Source organism: Crocuta crocuta, unplaced genomic scaffold (genome assembly GCF_008692635.1).
Source record: "Crocuta crocuta isolate KB4526 unplaced genomic scaffold, BGI_CrCroc_1.0 scaffold318, whole genome shotgun sequence".
Classification (NCBI taxonomy): Eukaryota; Metazoa; Chordata; class Mammalia; order Carnivora; family Hyaenidae; genus Crocuta; species Crocuta crocuta.
Window position 1 is genome coordinate 4,252,656 of NW_027531425.1, and position 18,065 is coordinate 4,270,720.

An 18,065-nucleotide genomic window follows, 5' to 3' on the forward strand; every position below is an offset into this window, starting at 1 on the left:
CCCAGGGATTGTAGAGGCGGTAAACAACCCCATTCGTGAGTCAGTTGTTTTGCTCCAGAGCAGCCTCATCAGCTGGACAGGCCCTGCCTAGTCCCTCCAAGTTTGTCCCCAGGGGTGGGGAACAGTGGATGGCCTGGAGCTCAGCTCTCAGTCCTTTCCTAGGAGTGGTTACTTCTCATTCTCTTGAAGTCTGGGATTTTTATTGGGAAGAGGTAGTCCCGGAGAGGGGCAGGGGAAGGGGTGTTGTTGCTACTTGTGTGGTCCATTGGAAAGTCCCAGCAAGCCAAGAAGGAAGAATGGAAGTAGCAGTGAGCTAAAAGATGCCCTGGAGAAGGTTCCAGAACCACTACATCTCTTTAGTCTCAGGGCTTCGAACAATTGGGCCAGGACCGCTTACGCCCCGCTTCCCGTCACTTCTTTCTTCTTATTATCTCCCCTCACTTCCCAGTCTGTCACCTACAACCACGTTGCTCCACAAACCCAACCCTGCCAACGGGGGCAGATAAAATGAGGGTCCCTGTGGGGCAAAGCACAGGAAATAAGTAAACTAACAGAGGGGGTAGGAACTAAGAAGTTGCATTATTGTAAGGTTTGCAGAGGAAGAAACCAGAGGAGTGGAAGCTGAGGGCCACGGGGTAAGGCACCGGCCAGAGGGCCCGGGACTCCGGCTAAGGAAGGAGAACCACCACTACCACTTTGCTGTTTCTGCAGTGCTTTCCCCTGCATGCTTTCGTTTTCTCTTCCTACAAGACTCCGAGGTAGACAGATGTAGTACTATCATCCTCTTTTTACAAATGGGATAGCAGATGAGGTTGGCCAAAGCCCACACAGAGCTAGCAGAATTGGCACTAACACCATTCATTTCCCAGGGCCCTTCCTACCAGCCGTTTGGGAACACAAAACCAGGGAGGAGGGCGGGGCATACTATGGAGCGACAGCCACATGGGCCAATGAGAGGGAGGCCTCTTCATTGACCAATCAGCTCCTCAAATGGAGGCCCCACCCATCGCACCAAAGCCTGTAATGTACCACATCAAATTTAAGGGGCAGCCACGATGATGAGTGTCCAAAGGCCCTGCCCAGCTGTCTCCTGTCACAGCACAGCTACACAAACGCCTGTCGTGAGTCCCACTCCCCTCAAGGAATCCCGTTCCACCTGTCTCCCCTCTGCCCTCTTCAGCCCCCTTGCCCGGCTGTGCAAGAGACCTTACCCGGTAGTGATGTCGTCATCCTCCGTCATGGTCTTGCCCATGAGGTCGCTGTCGCTCATGTAGCCGGACTTGAGGTCCACCTCGTCCGAGTCCAGGGACTCGACCAGCTCCAGGCGGGAGATGTGGCTGAGCTTGCTCGGGCTGCGCATGGGCATGGTGTGTGAATAGTGGGCCCTCTCACCGTGCATGTACCAGGCGGGTGGCCCCTCGGAGCGGCAGCCCCCGCCCACCGACGGCGCGTCCCCAGCCTGCAGCCGCGGGCTGGACTGGCCGTAGCGCCAGGACAGAGGGGACGAGCGGCTGGAGAGGCTGGACACGCTGCGAGGGTTGGCGTCATCACTGTCGTAGCAGGTCATCTCCAGGGAGCTGGGCAGAGGGCAGAAGGGCACTGGTTTTCATTCCGGCAGGGCCACTCTGTGCCCTGTCCGCGCAGACTGCACCGCAGTGACCCTTCCCTGCCCATGCCCTCCCGCCTTCTCTGCACCTGCCCAGGTGGGTACGGCACCCCTGTGGTATGTTACCTGAGGCTGTCAGAGGAAAAGATTTTAAGTGTGAGGGAACCAACCAAATGGACTGTTAAGGGTACAGAGTTTGTAATACGAGCTGGGTTTTAATCCTTTTCTACCATGTATTTGCAAATGAGCTGAAGGTGAAGTAATCAACATTGCTAAGCCTCCATTTCCTCATCTGTAAAATGGGGATAACAGCACAATAGCTACTCCACAGAGGTGTAAGCATCACCTATGTAAATGCCTAACACAATTCCTGGTACATGGAAGCTGCTCAAAAATGGGAAGGGTCAACTGAGATCTTTTGGGGGAAGTGGGATAATCTGGTCACCTTGAGCTTAAAAGGGCTCGATCATTCATTTGTTCAAGGCATGTCTATCACCTCTTTTCTATTAATGAGCTAGGAGCAAGTTGATTCCCAAACCAGAGATGGCCAAGTCTGGAGTGAGGTGCAGAGGGTATAGGAAAAGTTTTGGGAACCTGAGACGTGTGTCTGGTTCCCAGGGAGACTAGGCCCAGCCAAAGGCCTAGGCCATCAGGAGAAAGAAGCAGAACCTCACCAGAGAACAGAAGCAGCCTTAACTGGAAAGAGGAGAGAACATGTGGAAATGGACAAGAGGGTCCCACGCCTCAAGCCCTGCTAGGCCAGGCCAGGATAGCATGCCCAGGTTTGTGCTGGATAACCTGAGGGGGTGGGAGAAGGAGATGCTTTTCTCCCTCAGGGACCACGGTGGCTGCACAGAGAAAGGACGGTTGGGATGTGCTTGGAGAGGTGGCCTAGATTTGGGTTCAGAGACTCACTGATAATCCCACCCAGCCCAGCCCACATCAACCATAGGTAGGGTCTCATTGGCTTGGTCCAACTAAAGCCAGGCAGTGCTGAGTAACTGAAATAGGATCTATAGGCCGAGAGAGCTGGGCAGCGAAGGCAATCTGTGGCTGGACAGAACTTGCACGAAGCATAGGAATCTCCACACCATGAGCACATCAATTTCTTAGCCACTTTAGGGGTTAAGGTAGAGTGGGGCATTGAGTTTTCTATTCTTGCTTTTGTGAAGTTCCTTGAAAAAAAGAAAATCCTCCCAAATTGTCTCTACCAATCTTGAGGAAACAATGGTTTATTTTTTCATCAGTAGAACAGGAGGAGCCCAAGAAATTAAAAAATAGATCTACCCTACAACCCAGCAATTGCACTACTAGGTATTTAACCAAGGGATGCAAGTGCGCTGTCTCAGAGGGGCACATGCACCCCAGTGTTTATAGCAGCACTACTGACAAGAGCCAAGCTATGGAGAGAGCCCGAATGTCCATCGACAGATGAATGGACAAAGAAGGTGTGGTGTATATATACAGTGGAGTAGTACTTGGCAATCAAAATGAGTGAAATCTTGCCATTTCCAACAGAGTGGATGGAACTAGAGTGTGTATTATGTTAAGCGAAATCAGTCAGTCAGAGAAAGACAAGTATCATATGACTTCACTCATATGTGGAATTTAAGATCCAAAACTGATGAACGTAAGAGAAGGGAAGCAAAAATAATACAAAAACAGGGAGAGGGACAAAACATAAGAGAGTCTTAAATAGAGAGAACAAACTGAGGGTTGCGGGAGGGCTTGTGGGTGGCGGGATGGGCTAAGTGGGCGAGGGGCATTACGGAGGACACTTGTAGAGATGAGCACTGGGTGTTATATGCAAGGGACGAATCATTGGAATCTCCTCCTGAAAGCATTATTGCACTATATGCAAACTAACTTGGATGTAAGTTAAAAAAAAAAAAATAGAACAGGAGGAGCCAAATGACCCTTGAACCTGAACATGTTAGTGGTCCCTCTAGAAGTCCTGTGGACAAGCTGGGGGAACCCTGGCCAGGCAGGGCGATTGGTGACTGCAGTTTCTGACCCTCTGGGGGGCAAGGGGGTCTTCCTGACCTGATCCACCCCCAACTTCTCCCCTCTGAGCCCTCCTTTGTGTTCTATATGCACTTTTTCAGACACTGTGTTATTTCCGTTTCTAATCACTGTGGACCTCAGAGAGAGTGGAAATTCCCTGAAGGAGACCGTGGGCCTGTGTGACTCTGCCTTGCTCACCGCTGTTTCAGTGCTTTGCATGGGGCCTGGCATGTATTCGGTATGTGCACAAGAACAAATCAATGAGGAGCAAACCCAAATATGCTGAGTTGAAGGGCAAGGAAGCTCTCGTCATTAAGACTCAGTACAGGGATTCACGCAGTAAGTGTTTAATGAAAACAAGCTGACCGTGACAATGAGATGAGGAGGGGAATGAAAGAGATGATGAGGACCTTGGTGACAGGGTGCTGGAGAGCTCTGGGACAATCAGTTTTCATAGTCAGTCTACGCCACGGTAATAAAATTAGTGCGAAGTGTGGGTTGTGCTTGGCATCCAGACGCCTCAGTTCTATTCCTGGCCTACTCCTGTTTAGCTCTCTGTGCACTCAAAGTGCCTCTTCGTCTCTTTCACTGCTCTTTTCTATCCCCCAAACACATCTCCAGAAATTTCTAAGTCAGTGGGGGAGGATTCCAGCTTAAAATTTCAGTTCTTGACTTCAGTCTTGCCTCTCTCTCTCTCTCCCCCTGGGGTTGGGAGAAGAGCAGTCCTGGAGCAGAGAGACAGTTTCATTTCCTCTCTAGCCCCAGCCCCCTGACCCAGACACTCTCCTTGCTGGGGAAACGAGCCAGTAGAAATAGGGGAAGCGGGACCGAAATAAAGATTTCTGAAAAAGGAATTGAATCTAGCATTAGCCTGTAAGTTCCAGAGTGAAAATGACCTTGCTGGAAGCACTCACTGGACAGTAAGCTCCTCATCAAGGATAAAGCCTGTGTTTGTTCTGGGGTTTGGTGCCCAGCACTGTGCCTGGCATGAATTCTAAGCTTCCTGGACACAGAATGCCCCCTGGTCAGCCTGTGGGACTCTGGCAAGGGACCCCCTCCCCCCCCTCACTCCCCAGCCTCGGCTGCTGCTTCTCAAACCCAGAGGATATGAAAATATCCTGTCTACTCCCAGGGCTGATGGATGGAGAGCACTTTCAAAAGTAAAAGAGCCATAAAAACTCAGGGAATCATTGTTTTGGCTATCAAAGTATGGAACAGGAATAATATAAACCAAAGGCTAAGGGAGGAAGTGGCTCTGGGTCCACAATAAATAGCAAAACCAGCTTCAGGGCTCTTGGTTGGTTTTGGGTTTTTTTTTTGTTTTTTGGTTTTTTTCCATAAAGGGAGATAGAAGCCAGAGGGCTGAGGCTCTCCCCGCTCAAAGCAGTAAGCTTTATGCAGAAGGTTTTCAGCCTCCCTCTCTTCCACCCCAAACAGAAAGCAAAAAGAGAGGTCAGGCTGTCCTGCTTAACTGGCTGGCTGACCCACGTCGGTGGCACCAGGATGCTGAAGCTGCTGCTCTAGCCTTCCCCTGTGGGTGAGTCATGCGGGGTGTGACCCCCCTCAGCAACTAAGCACTTTCTGCCTTCTTTGGCATGGAGCTGGCATGTGATTTGGTGCCGAGAGCTGTCCTAACAACTTCTCTGCATGGGGGAAGGAGGGCGTTCAAAATTTTATCCACTGGGTCCCTGAACTGGTGAGCCAAGCTGAGCTCAGACCCTGTCCCACTTGGTCCTGCTCAGGGCTTTGAGGGCTGGAGGCCAGAGACAAGCATAAGGGGGCCTGAGCCCCAGGGCCTCTGGGAGCCCCACCATGTACTCTTTTCCTTAGATGTCCTTGACCACATCCCTTCCAGTAGTCTGAGTTCTGTGGGCCTAACCCCATAGAGTAGGGGCTTTGATTTAGCTTTTTTTTTTTTAATGTTTTATTTATTTCTAGGAGAGAGAGAGAGACAGCGTGAGCAGGGGAGGGCCAGAGAGGGAGGGAGTCACAGACTGAAGCAGGCTCCAGGCTCTGAGCTGGCAGTCAGCACAGAGCCTGACGCGGGGCTCGAACCCACGAACCGCGAGATCATGACCTAAGCGAAAGTCAGACGCTTAAACGACTAAGCCACCCAGGCGCCCCTGATTTAGCATTTAAAATATTCCAGTGACCTGGAAACAAAGAGCTGAATGTCCAATAGGGAGGACGGGATGGGGCTAGGCAGAGCAGTAGGAGGGAGAGGGGTGTTCTTAAGGAGAAGAAGAACTAGAGCCGAAGGGTGAAAGCTGCCTCAGCAGCCTGATTTCAGTTCCACTTCCTAGTCGTGGCAATGCTACAGTGCACTGAGATGATTGACAGGTAATGACTTCCCTGCCGTTGGAGGTACGTAAATTTAGCCTGGCTATCACTTGTCCACACACTTGGGCTAAGAAAAGCCCCTGTCCTGTTGTCTTTCTGTCCCAACTTTGCTCTCCTTTCCCAACCCCAGGAGATGGGGAGGAACCGATCTCCAGTCCAAATGGAGAGGTCACCTAAGCCCTCTCAGCCTTCCTGCTCCACACCCCCCATGATTTCCCAATCCTGGCTGTCTACTTCCTTTCTTTCTACCCCCAGAGCGTAGCCTGGCCCTCTATCCCCCTTGGAGCTGACAGCATGAGCTCATCCGGGCAGCCCCAGCAGCCAGTGGGGGAAATTCTGAGTCACGGCAGAGGCTGTGGCCAGCATGCCGCTCCAGGAAGAGGTGCCATGGGAGGGATGAACACCCCGCGCCCCTGGAGGCCGCAAGGTCTCTACAGGGTGGGGTGGAGGGGCACGCCCACATGGCATGGAGCTGGGTGACACGGAGGCGGGGAACCCAGGCCTCCCTCAGCCACTGTCTGAAGAGGCAAGAAGGCACCTGCCAGATGAGTGACAAGATGCTGGAAGTCGGGACAGCGTGATCCCAGAATCCTCCAACAGACACTTCGGAACAGGAAAGGGACAGCACTTGTGACAAAGGAAGAGGCTGACACCTAAGGAGGGAAAGTGGACGTCCGAGGTCACAACCTGGGTTGTGAGGTGGCTTGCGCTTCCCATCCCCCACGCTGGTGCTTTTTTCACATTCATTCGCTTGCAATGAAATCTCCAAAGCATGAGCCGACACCAGGCCAGGGTGAGCTTTTGCCGAGATGGCCGATTCTCCTCTCCCCTCAGCATGGTGCCTTGGTGCTCTCTCTGAAACCCTGCCCTCCAGAGCGGGGAAGAGAGAGAGAGAGAGAGAGTAGCGGAGGGCGTGGCCCCCTCTGCAGCTCAGACTTACCTGTGAGTCACCTGGGACCCTCGCAGGCTGGACATGGTCTCTTCCAGGTTCTGGCGAAGATCCAGGACATTCTGCACTGTCCTCTTTCTCTGGGACTCTGGGTCTGGCGGGAGAAAAGAGCAGTTGGGTGAATGGAAAAGTTGCTGCTGGGAGCTGAGGGTGCCACGGAGTGGAGACTGATCATGTCCCCAGGACACCACTCCCCAACGCCATGCTAGTCACCCTGGACACATGCCCTTGACCAGCTGACGTCTCGACCCTGGAAGGGGGCTGTAGGCACGGGGCCTTCTGTGTTGTGCACTCCTCCCAGACCCCCTGAGGAATGGCTTCTGCTGGCTTCACTTTGGGGAGGCCCTGCTTCTCCCAGCAGAGGTCCCAGGCAGGGTTCCCATGGCTGAGGTCAAATGGAGCGTCTGACAGAAACTCCATCTCCAGTGACGTGTCGGCAGATGTTTAACGATTGGCTTTTGGAGGCGGGGATGCCCTGACTTGTAGCGTTTGCTAATGTCTGTGGTGTAAATACTCCTCCCCACGGCCCTTTTAAGCTACCAACATGATGTCATTGACTGCAGGGTTAGGGAGAAATGCCAACCGGCTCTGGGGAGCTGGGATGAGCCAGCTTCAGCACATCACACTCTGAGCCCCCAGCACTGACTGGGAATGCCTGGCATTGCTCTATGGAGTCCAGGAGAGACAGTGCAGGAAGAGCCCCTATAAGTGAGGCATCTGGTAGGGATGTGGAGGGCATGAGCGGTCATTTCCTAGAGCATGGACTGGGCTCTGCGCAACTCAGATCCCAGACAGGGGTGCAGTCCCGAGTGGGGAGGATGTATGGGTGTGGTTGCCACCCTCAGAATCCTAAATGATCAGGGGTCATTTTATCCAACCTTGGTTTCCAGGCAGAATATTAACATGGACAGATGAGAAAAATCTGCACAGAACAAACAGAAATTTATCCCATTCACTCCTTTCCAGGGTGAAAATAAAGAACTCAGGGAACTTTCTCCACCTTTCTATCAATCCATCCAGTAAATCTTCATCAAACACATACTTTGTGCCAGGTACCATGGCAGGCCCCGAGGACACCAAAATGAAGAGGACCTGTCCCTGTCCCATAGTTTATCTTTGACTTTGGGATCCAAAGTCACTTAATGGAATCAAATCCCCCCATGTCTCCCTGAAAGACAACGTAGTTATAAAGAGTCAAAGACCTGCAGAGAGATGATGGCAAGGCAATGGGGAAAACCCAAGAATCCTCATTCTCAGGCTACTTTCCTTTCCCTCCATCCCCAAACCCTCCGCAGTCTGCTGGTCAAACTGCCCGCTTGGTCCCTTCCTGATCCAGAGACTCAGCACGGGTAGGAGGTTCCTGCTGCCGCCAAGGGGAACATTTCTGAATCCTTTCCACAGGCACCTCTTCCCCCAAGAATAAGCTCAGGCTGGCTGGCAGGCGGCTACTCTGTCTTGTCAGCCGAGGGGAGGCTGGGGAGGGCGGGTAGGAAGCCAGGTGGCAGCTCTTCTGAGAACCAGCTCCCCACTCAGACCCAAGCACCTCTCCTCTCCTCTCCCTAGGGGAGCCTATAGGAGGCTGCTGCTGGTAGGCTCGCTCACGGTCAACATCATGTATCCGGCCTCCATGCCGGCAGCAGGAAGGGACAAATGTGCTCTGAGCTCTGTCCCCAGGCTGTCGTCACTTCTGCGGTTGCCAGTGCCTATTTACCCTGGCAACTGTCACCTTGTGAGCTGCTCCGTGGCTTTAACTGATGGCTTGGCATGGAACACAGACGGCACCAGAAAGTGTATACATATATTTTTAAAGCTTGGTTCCCAAATGCCTGTGCGGGGACCAAGAACATTGTGCCAAGATGTGGGTCTCTGGGCCAGGGCAATTCTTTCTATGGGTTTGGCAGAGATGAGGGAAAGGCATGCATAACTCCAAGGGGTGTGCGGTCTCAGAGCGGAAGGTGACCAAGAGTTACTCAGAGACGTGTGTGTGTGTGTGTGTGTGTGTGCCAACCCGTGCATGTATCATCTAGCTGAATCCTTACGTTTATGGGAGATTTGTGCTATCACACCCACTTTACAGATGGGAAAACTAAGACTCCAAAAGATGAAAGAAATTGCCCAAGGCCACACACCTAGCATGTAGGACAGAGCAGAGTTGAGCCCAGAAAGACACTGTCATTTCTTGTGATAGATCACAGGGCATCTCTGCATCATTATTATCGAGCACAGTGATGGCACATAGTAGGTGCTCAACGAAGACGAGATGGAGAAGAATAGATGGACGCTACCACAAAAAAAAATTGTGAAGCAGTACATTTAAAAAAAGAATGGATGGATATGTGTCCCTTTAGGAAGTTGTCTTTTTTTTTTAAAGGAAAAATATTTAATCCACATAGTAGCCAGCCTCAGGAGGGTCACTCTGTATTTGCTAAGGCTCCAGGCCCTGGGGCATGGGAGGTATGGGTGTGTGAATCTAGATCTTAATGCTCTTGTAGTGACAGAAAGATCCTTTATTACTTCCTACTTTTCATTGCACCCATCACAGGGCCTTCTTCCCCTGTATCTCTTCCCTCAAAGACCACCCTAGCCCCCTACCTCATTTCTACATCAGTAGAGCAGGGCAGGGATACCCCAAAGTCTCATAGACTTGCCGAAAATTAGAGCCACAAGAGTCCTTGGAAGTGACTCAATCCAACTTGGTAACAGGAGAGATGGGAGGCTGGGGTCCAGCGAGGGGGCAACTAGCCGGAGGTCAGAGAGAGATGTTAATAGACCTGGTACCAGGTCTCCCCACAGTGTAGGCTAGGGCATACACAGGAGGAGTCCGGGTTAGAACCTGATTTGCTGGAGGGTGACCTGGATCTGCCATGAGCTCCTAGGCCTGGATGGGTCCTGCAGACTACACCCTGAAGCTCCCTCTGTGCCACAGCACTGTCCCCTGGTGGTCATCTTGGGAACGCCACTCTACTTCTCAAAGGCTCAGCTCGACAGTGGCTCAGCTCATGACAGTGGCTCCTGAGAAGTCCGGCTGTGCTCCACATCTGTGGGTGATGGATACCCTCCTAGAGGTACAGGAACAGCCCCACAATGAAAGGACTGACATGCACTTAGAGAGAAGGCCTCTGTAGCTCAAGAGGCTGCAGAAACTTCGCCTAGCTTTGGGGGGCAACTTGCCATTTATATCCATGACCCCAAAGCAAATCTTGACATATTCAACCTAACGATATGAATAATGTTGCGTTTGCAAAAGAATCCACCCCACCCCTCATCCTTGCTCACTCTTGACCTTCACTCCATCCACCTCTGACCCCCATCCCATAACTAGGCTTCAAACCTCTCTCCCCATCTCCCATGAGGATCAGAGATGGGGTGCAGGTATCCGAGACACACCGTATTTCGTGATGATAACCGCAACGCTTGTGGTTGATCTGTTTTACTGTAAAAGTCATGGTGCCTCAGAGGTCGCCTCCGTGTCTTTGTCAAATGTTTAGTCTGAGCATGGGGTAGGCCTCGGGGGCAAAATAGAGTACAGACATGCAGAGAGGGAGGGCCTGATGGCACCTCTCCTTCCCTAGTGTCCCTCTGTGTGGGATGCACTCAGGACACTCCCAGCCTATGTGGCACTTTTGTGCAGATGAGAAAAAGGCATTCTCCAGGCCGACTCCGCTAGGGGACCATGCTACAGCCAGTAGAGCATACCTTTCACATCCCTTGGACGCCCTGATCAGAGCACCTCTCACAGCCCTACTCTAAGGGTCTGGTATGCTCACTCTTAGCTGCTACAGGATAGGGTCCAGCTGCAAGAATGGAGTGTGCACGTGTGTGCCTGCGTGTGCGTATGCAAGAAGCAGGGTTGGACAAAGGCCAGGCGGGGCTCCTGCAGCTCTGGGTTGACAAGGAGGTCTATGAGGGGAGCTCATGACGTCGTCCTGGGCAGCTGCTCCAAGCCTTTCCCTGCAAAAGGAGCGACCAGGGAGGATGAGTGTGCTCCTCTGGCTCAGGAGAGAGCAAGAGTCTCCCCCTACCCAGCCATCACCATGGTAACTCATAGCAGCCACAGACAACATCACCCTCCCGGCATGCACTGGGCACTGCAGGGTAGGGTGGTGTTTCTACGCACTGCTGCCTCTTATATAAGACCAGAGGGCACCATGTTTGTCTTGAGCCTCTGGGCCAGAGCACCGGCAATCAAACCAACCTGACGCATGGGTGCATGCACACACAGATGCAAGTAAGGCCAACTGCTGAATGTTTACCTCATGGTGGGCTCGGCCCTAAGCATGCTCCCTGTTTCTCTGACTCCAAAGCTCCTGTTCTTTCCACTGCAACACGGCACCTTGAAATACACACACACGCGTCCAGACATACACAGCCTACCTAAGTCCAGCCAGCAGTTTGTAGAAACCCTCACATTTCGAATCCTACACGGGCAGGTCTGCAAGTCCGCAGACATTCACGTGGAGAGACTTATGTGCACCTGTCTGTCCTTTGTAGGTGAGGAAGGAAAAAGATGAAAACAGTTGCACAGGGGTCATTTATCTGGAGAGGGGATGGTGCATCGGGAGGAGGCACTGTGCATGTGATGGTAAATCAGAAAAACAAGCTTCTCCCAGAAGGCAAGCCTATGAACTTGAACAAGACTGTGAACGAACCAAGAAATAGAGACACTGGGGCAAGAACATACAGGGTGGTGTAGTAGCAAGAAGAGAGTTCCTAGGGGCGCCTGGGTGGCTCAGTCGGTTAAGCATCCGACTTCGGCTCAGGTCATGACCTCACGGTTTGTGGGTTCGAGCCCTGCGTCAGGCTCTGTGCTGACAGCTAGCTCAGAGCCTGAAGCCTGCTTCGGATTCTGGGAGGAGACCCTCCCCTGCTCACGCCGTCTCTCTCTCTCTCAGAAATAAATAAAACATTAAAAAAAATTAAAAAAAAAAAGAAGAAGAGAGTTCCTAGAGTCAGAGACTGAAGTTCAGATCCTACACTGTCCTTTCCCAGCGGGCCTGACCTTGAACGAGGCATCCCATTCCCCTCTTCTCTAAAATGGGGAGAATAGGGGCGCCTAGGTGGCTTAGTTGGTTGAGTGTCCAACTTCAGCTCAGGTCATGATCTCGCTAGAGCTAGCTCAGAGCCTGGAGCCTGCTTCAGATTCTGTCTCCCTCGCTCTCGGACCCTCCTCTGCTCACGCTGTCTCTCCCTCTCTCTCAGAAATAAATAAAACATTTAAAAAATTAAAAAAAAAAAAGAAAATGGGGAGAATAGCAGTGCCTCCCTGGGAGGGTTGCTGTGAGGGTGAAAGTACTAATTCATGTAAAATGCTCGGCACGGTGCTCGGCATACAGTCGGTGCTCTGTAAATGGTAGCTCTTATTTATCAGAAAGTATAAAGGGGTAGGTGAGCAAAGGGTGTACACTCCCACTGGGGCTGGAGCTGGGTTCCTGGTTCTTTCATTTGCAGGTGGGTGGTGCCGCCCCTGTGGCTCAGGTGAACTCTCCATCCCCCTCTGGGCCCTTACTCTGGTTGGGGGAGGCCCTCATACTTGGAGGTAGGCAGTGGATAACCTGGAAACAAAACGCTGTCCCTGAGTCATCAGGCCCGACAACCACCCTGCACCGTAGCTATGTTACATCTTGAACCGCCGCGCCCCTGGAGCCCGTGTCAGCCATGGGAACTGCTGGGTCTCAGGGGCCCTCTCTGGCCACCAGTCTGAAATCTGAAGGAGTAATGACGGGGGGCCTCCAACGCTGGGTAACAAACCCCCTGATTCAGGGCGGTGCAAGGAGGAGGGGGAATGCCAGGGGATCCATCACCCAGCAGTCACATTCACCCAGGTGCTGTACAATTTTAATTATTAGCTGACAATTAAGTAAACTCGCTGTCGAAATCTTAATTACTTCCACCAATGTTTCAGAAACCACATTAGTAGTTTAGCCCAGGGCAGAGGGCTGGGTTTGCGTCTGACTTCTCCGCTGCCTTTTGCTGTGAGTGGCTGGGCTCAGTGAGAAGCAACAGGAGAAATGGAAGGGACCCAAGAGGACGAACATTTTCAGGCTACGGCAGGTCGGGGCTCAGAAGAACCATCTGCCCTGTCATTCTACAGATGCAGGAAAACAACACGTCACTCAGGCCCGGAGAGCGGAAAGTCGTGCCCAGAGTCACCCAGGTTGTGGATGTCAGGGCAGGTGTGTTCTTGGCCCGGGGCTCTTTGTACTTGAGCACTGTGTCTTCTCTCTGGGTTGTGGGCTAGGAGTGAGAGGCACGGACACGTGTCACTAGAGGGGGATGATCAAAATGTAAATTGCTGTTTGGGATGGTCGGGAATCGCTCCACTTTGATATCCACGCTAGATTAAGGGATTTGGAATTTTTCTGTGTTTTACCACATCACAACTAGTATTTGTGGATGACATTTTGTGTTTCCAATGAGTCAAGTAGCTTTGGGATGTGGAATCATTTTTATTTTTCTCCTCTACTCAAGGACACACACCTTCAAAGCCCAGCCATGGCAGGTGACACAGGCCCACCTCAGGGCAGTCCTTAGTCTGCCCGGTCTCCACCCTCTGCCAAGAGGTTGCACTGCGTGGTTCTTGCAGCCAGCAACCTTGCACTGGATTGACTCCTATCTTGCAAGGAGTCTTAGAAGGTTCAGTTCCACAGTGTGGCCGTGAGCAGGCACTGAAACTGGTAGGCGACCCAGCACGGAAATGCCCCCGTGAGTTCAGGCAGAGCAAGAGATTTCTCCCTACAATTCCATCTCCTGCCGTCACCCCTGTCCTCACCATCTGATGACCCCAGAGGCCCTAGAAAGAGCACCGGGTGGGCCTCCCTGCATGAGGCACCCCCTTCCATGGAGCACGCAGGCGGGGGACGATTTGTTCTGTTACCAATTCTGTCACTTCACTTATCCCCCCACGTTAAGTCATAATATTGTCAGAGGTGGTTGTCACAGAATCCTGCAGCATGACAAATCACACACTTCTGGTTGTTGAGTGCTCCCGCTCCCCAGGGTGGGTCTCGGGGCACACCATCCTCGCCCCAGAGAATCCTGAACCCTCCCAACTGGCGTGTGAACCGAATGGAGCCAAGTGTACATGGCCCTCCTATGGGGTGCTGCATGGGGCAAAATACCTAGAAAGAGCCAAGTCTAAAGAAATAACATACTGGCCACACGGATGTGAGGCAAGGAGGGGAAAACCAGGAGATGGAAGCAAAACCTGGGGCCAGAGACGGGGGCAAGCGTGGTCACTCCTGGCCCAGGACTGCCAGCAGGTGTCTCCGGATCGCCTAGTGTTCTGATTTGGGTTGAGTCTCAAGGCGTGGATCAGAGAGCATTGGCAATGTGTCTCCACTGGGCACTGGGCTAAGAGGGAGGGTGAGGCCCACACCGCGGAACTGAACCTTCTAAGACTCCTTGCAAGATAGGAGTCAATCCAGTGCAAGGCTGCTGGCTGCAAGAACCACGCAGTGCAACCTCTGGGCAGTGGGTGGAGACAGGGCGGACTAAGGACTGCTCCTAGGTAAGCCTGCGTCACCTGCCATGGCTGGGCTCGTTGGGGGTGTTGGGGAGGAAGGCAGCGTGAGCAGGCCGACTTCTGGCTTGCTCTTCCCGAGGGCACACACTAATTAGCTGTGGGGTCTTGGGTAAATAACCTCCCTTCTTTGGGCATCAGTTTCCCTATCTATAAAATAAGGGAGTTGGTGTAGGGGTCACCCAAGGCCCCTAACCAACTCTGACCGTCCGGGTCTATAGCTTTGTAGTTATAAGCAAGATATAAGCATCTTTTCACCCAGAATGTGTTAAAGATACAAGTGTAAGAGTGTCGCCCCCGGAGATTACGATTAACCAGGCTGAGATGGGGCCAGGAATCTGCATCTTTGCAAGTCCCCAGTGTGGACGATGTGACACAGAAAGTCACATTCTGAGAAATTCTGACATTTTGGTGCACACCACCAGAAGAGTATGTCCATCACAAAATGGGGCCGATTTCCCGATGCCAGGCCCCTGGGCTGTGTCCTGGGCCTTCAAGACCAAGTCTACTCCCTGGGCACACATCCACTGTTCTCTGGGAAAACCCACTCCTCCATCTCCAGGCTTCCGATAAGAGCAGCCACTTAGGTCCTGCTTCTCCCAGGATGCCAGCTCCAGTCCAGCCTCTGCCAGGTTCGCTGCTGCTGAGAAGGGCCACAAGGGGGCGCTGCCGGTCCTCAGCCGGCCTTGGCCTTGCTGGGCTGCAGTGCTGCAAGATGGGCAGCTGTCTTGCTCTGGGGCTTGCAAGCAGCTACTAGAAGGGTCCTTTTCCCTCTGCGTTCTGCTTAGCACACCTCCCTTCCTCCCAGGCTCTGCACTCCGGGGCTGGCATCCTTCCCCCGCCCCAGGTTGTACTCTCATCCTTGGAGAAGAGCCAAGAGGGGTGCCTGGGTGGCTTAGTCGGTTAAGCGTCCGACTGTCACTTAAGTCATGATCTCATGGTTCGAGGGTTCGAGCCCCGCGTCGGACTCTGTGCTGACAGCCAGCTCAGAGTCTGGAGCCTGTTTCCAATTCTGCGTCTCCCTCTCTCTCTGACCCTCCCCTGCTCATACGGTCTCTCTCTCTCTNCCTCCCCTACTCTGTCTCTCTCTCTCTCTCTCTCCTAGAAATAAATAAAACATTAAAAGAAGAAGAAGAAGAAGGAGAAGGAGAAGAGCCAAGAGTTTGCAGCATCTACTTAGGGGGGCCCTGTCCTACTCATGAGGAGAGTAAGCAGTGCCTGGTTTCTGGCGGGAGTCAACTGGCCCTGGGCGTAGGGGTGGTGGTGGTGGTGGTGATGGTGGGGTTCCGTGGCTCTGTGGGTTCCATTTGGCAAGCTCAGATCCAGGGCCAAAGTCTCAGAGACACTCCAGCAGGCCTACATTGTGCTGCCAGTGTGAAATGGATAAGGGTTCAGATTTGCTGTGGAGGTCTCACTCTGCACCTCTGCAATGTCCCTGGGGCGGGAAGCTTGCCTGATGAGGAGGGAGAAGGATTACCCCCCCACCCCCACCATGCTCAGCTTGGCCCTTTCTGGGGGGAGGAGAGTGGCAGCCTCTCTGTAGTGACGAGGAGGGAGGAAAGTGAGCCCGAGGGGGCTCCACAAGGCTGCCCAGGTCAAGTCAGCTCAGCCTTGCTCAGCTGGTGAGCAAATACCCTCTTTGGATGTGAACTTGGAGAGTGAGCATTAAAGCTCCAAGGGAATGCAATACCTCTACAGCCACTTCTAAACATCTAGCGCCAGACACTGCCTTAGGGAAGGACTGATGGAGGGCAGTCAACGGTGAGAGCTGTGGGAGCAGAGTGACAGCCGGCTGGGAGCCCTGTAGGGAAGGGGTGCCGGCTTCCTAATCCTGTCCTCTTCCCTTCCCTGCCCCCAAGTCCCTCTGAATGTTAGGTTACAGGATCTGAGAGAGGATTCTCGAATATATTCAATCTTCTCTCATTTAAAGACCTGGACTCCAGGCTCAGCTCGGAGGGCAGGCTGCCTGCCTCAGCAGGAGACGTGGTCCCCCCCCTTCCGTGACAGGCCCTGCCTCTCCCGCCCAGTGGACCTCTAGATTTACTGGCAATGTTTTCCATTAGTGATGCTGCCCAGACCCTACATGTGACACCCAGCTCCAGTGACGTTGTGGCTGCCGGGGAGCCGGGAGTGGTTGTTATAGCCACAGTTTACACAGCAGAGAGATTGTCTGCAGGCAGAGCGGGGAGGGGAGAGGAGGCACGGGAAAGGGCTGGGGGCTGGGCCCAGGAGTGCACAACAGTTGAAAGGTGTCCAGAGATTTCTGATTGTGAACTTGTAATATCAGTATTGGAGAACTCTTCTATATCACTGTGTACCAGGCACTGGTCTAGAAGCTTTAGGTATACTGGCCCATTTAATCTTCATGACAACCCTCTGAGGCAGTCCAGCTATTACCCCAGTTTTACCATCAAGAAAACTGAAGCCCAGAGAGGTTAAGTAAGCTGCCTAAGGTGATACAGCAGTAAATGGCAAAGCCGGAATTGGACCCAGATAGTCTGATTCTAGAGCTGTACCGTCCAATATTGTAGCCACTAGCCACAAACGAATATCTAGACAGATCCATAGATAGAGATACAATTCACATTATGTAACATTCACCCCTTTAAAGTACAATTCAGATGGGCATGGATGAGGGCACTTGTGGGGATGAGCACTGGGTGTTATATGGAAGCCAACCTGACAAAAACTATTTGTAAAAAAAAATAAAAATTAAAAAAAAAAGTATAATTCAACGGTTCTTAGTACCTTTGCAAAGTTGTACAACCATCACCACTATTTAATGCCAGAATATTTTTATCACCCCCCCCAAAGAACCTCTATACCCATTAGCAATCACTCACCACTCTCGCCTTGCCCAGCCCTTGGCAACTACCCATCTCAATTTTGCATCTCTACAGACTGGCTAATTCTGGACATCTCCTATAAATATAATCATGAATACTGGTGGTTTCCAGGGGCTGGGGCCAGGGGCCAGTGGTGAGTGATGGCTAATGACTGGCTTCTTAGCACAGTGCTGTCAACATTCATTCATGCTGTATCATGCATTTTCATGGCTGAATAGTTTTCTACTGCCTGGATAGACCATATTTTATTTCTCCATTCATCATTTGATGGGCATTTGGGCCGTTTCCACTTTTTGCCCGTTTTATGAATAAAGCTACTATGCACATTCATATATGTCTTTATATGGGCATACATTTTCCTTTCTCTTGGATATACGCCCAGGAGTGCACCACCGGGTCATACGGTAACTCTATGGTTAACATTCTGGAGGGACTGTCGGGCTGTTTTCCAAAGCGGCTGCCCTTGCGGCGCCTGGCTGGTTTAGTCGGTGGAGCGTGTGTGTGTGTGCGACTCTTGATCTCAGGGTTGTGAGTTTGAACCCCACGTTGGGTGTAGAGATTACTTAAAAATAAAATCTTGAAGGGTGCCTAGGTGGCTCAGTCAGTTAAGGGTCCGACTCTTGATTTTGGCTCACTCCAAGATCTCATGATTCATGAGCTCGATCTCCACATGAGGCACGGTGCTGACAGCATGGAAGCTGCTTGGGATTCTCTCTCTCCCTCTCTCTCTTTCCCTCCCCAACTCACAGGTGTGTGCACTCTCTCTTTCTCAAAATAAATAAATAAACTTTAAAAAGCAAC

General features: G+C 52.1%; 1 protein-coding gene across 3 annotated transcripts in view; it reads right to left on the reverse strand.

Annotated features, from left to right (window-relative positions):
* NAV1 (neuron navigator 1) overlaps positions 1–18,065 on the reverse strand; it is a 183,949-nt gene that overhangs the window by 95,307 nt on the left and 70,577 nt on the right. For 2 of the 3 annotated variants that reach the window (XM_077772094.1, XM_077772095.1), the window contains 2 exons: positions 6,891–6,993; positions 1,212–1,577 (listed from right to left, as the gene is read on the reverse strand). In XM_077772094.1, the coding sequence (XP_077628220.1) occupies positions 1,212–1,577; positions 6,891–6,993 (469 nt within the window). The remainder of the gene's footprint in view (positions 1–1,211; positions 1,578–6,890; positions 6,994–18,065) is intronic. The other variant, XM_077772096.1, reaches the window with a different exon arrangement.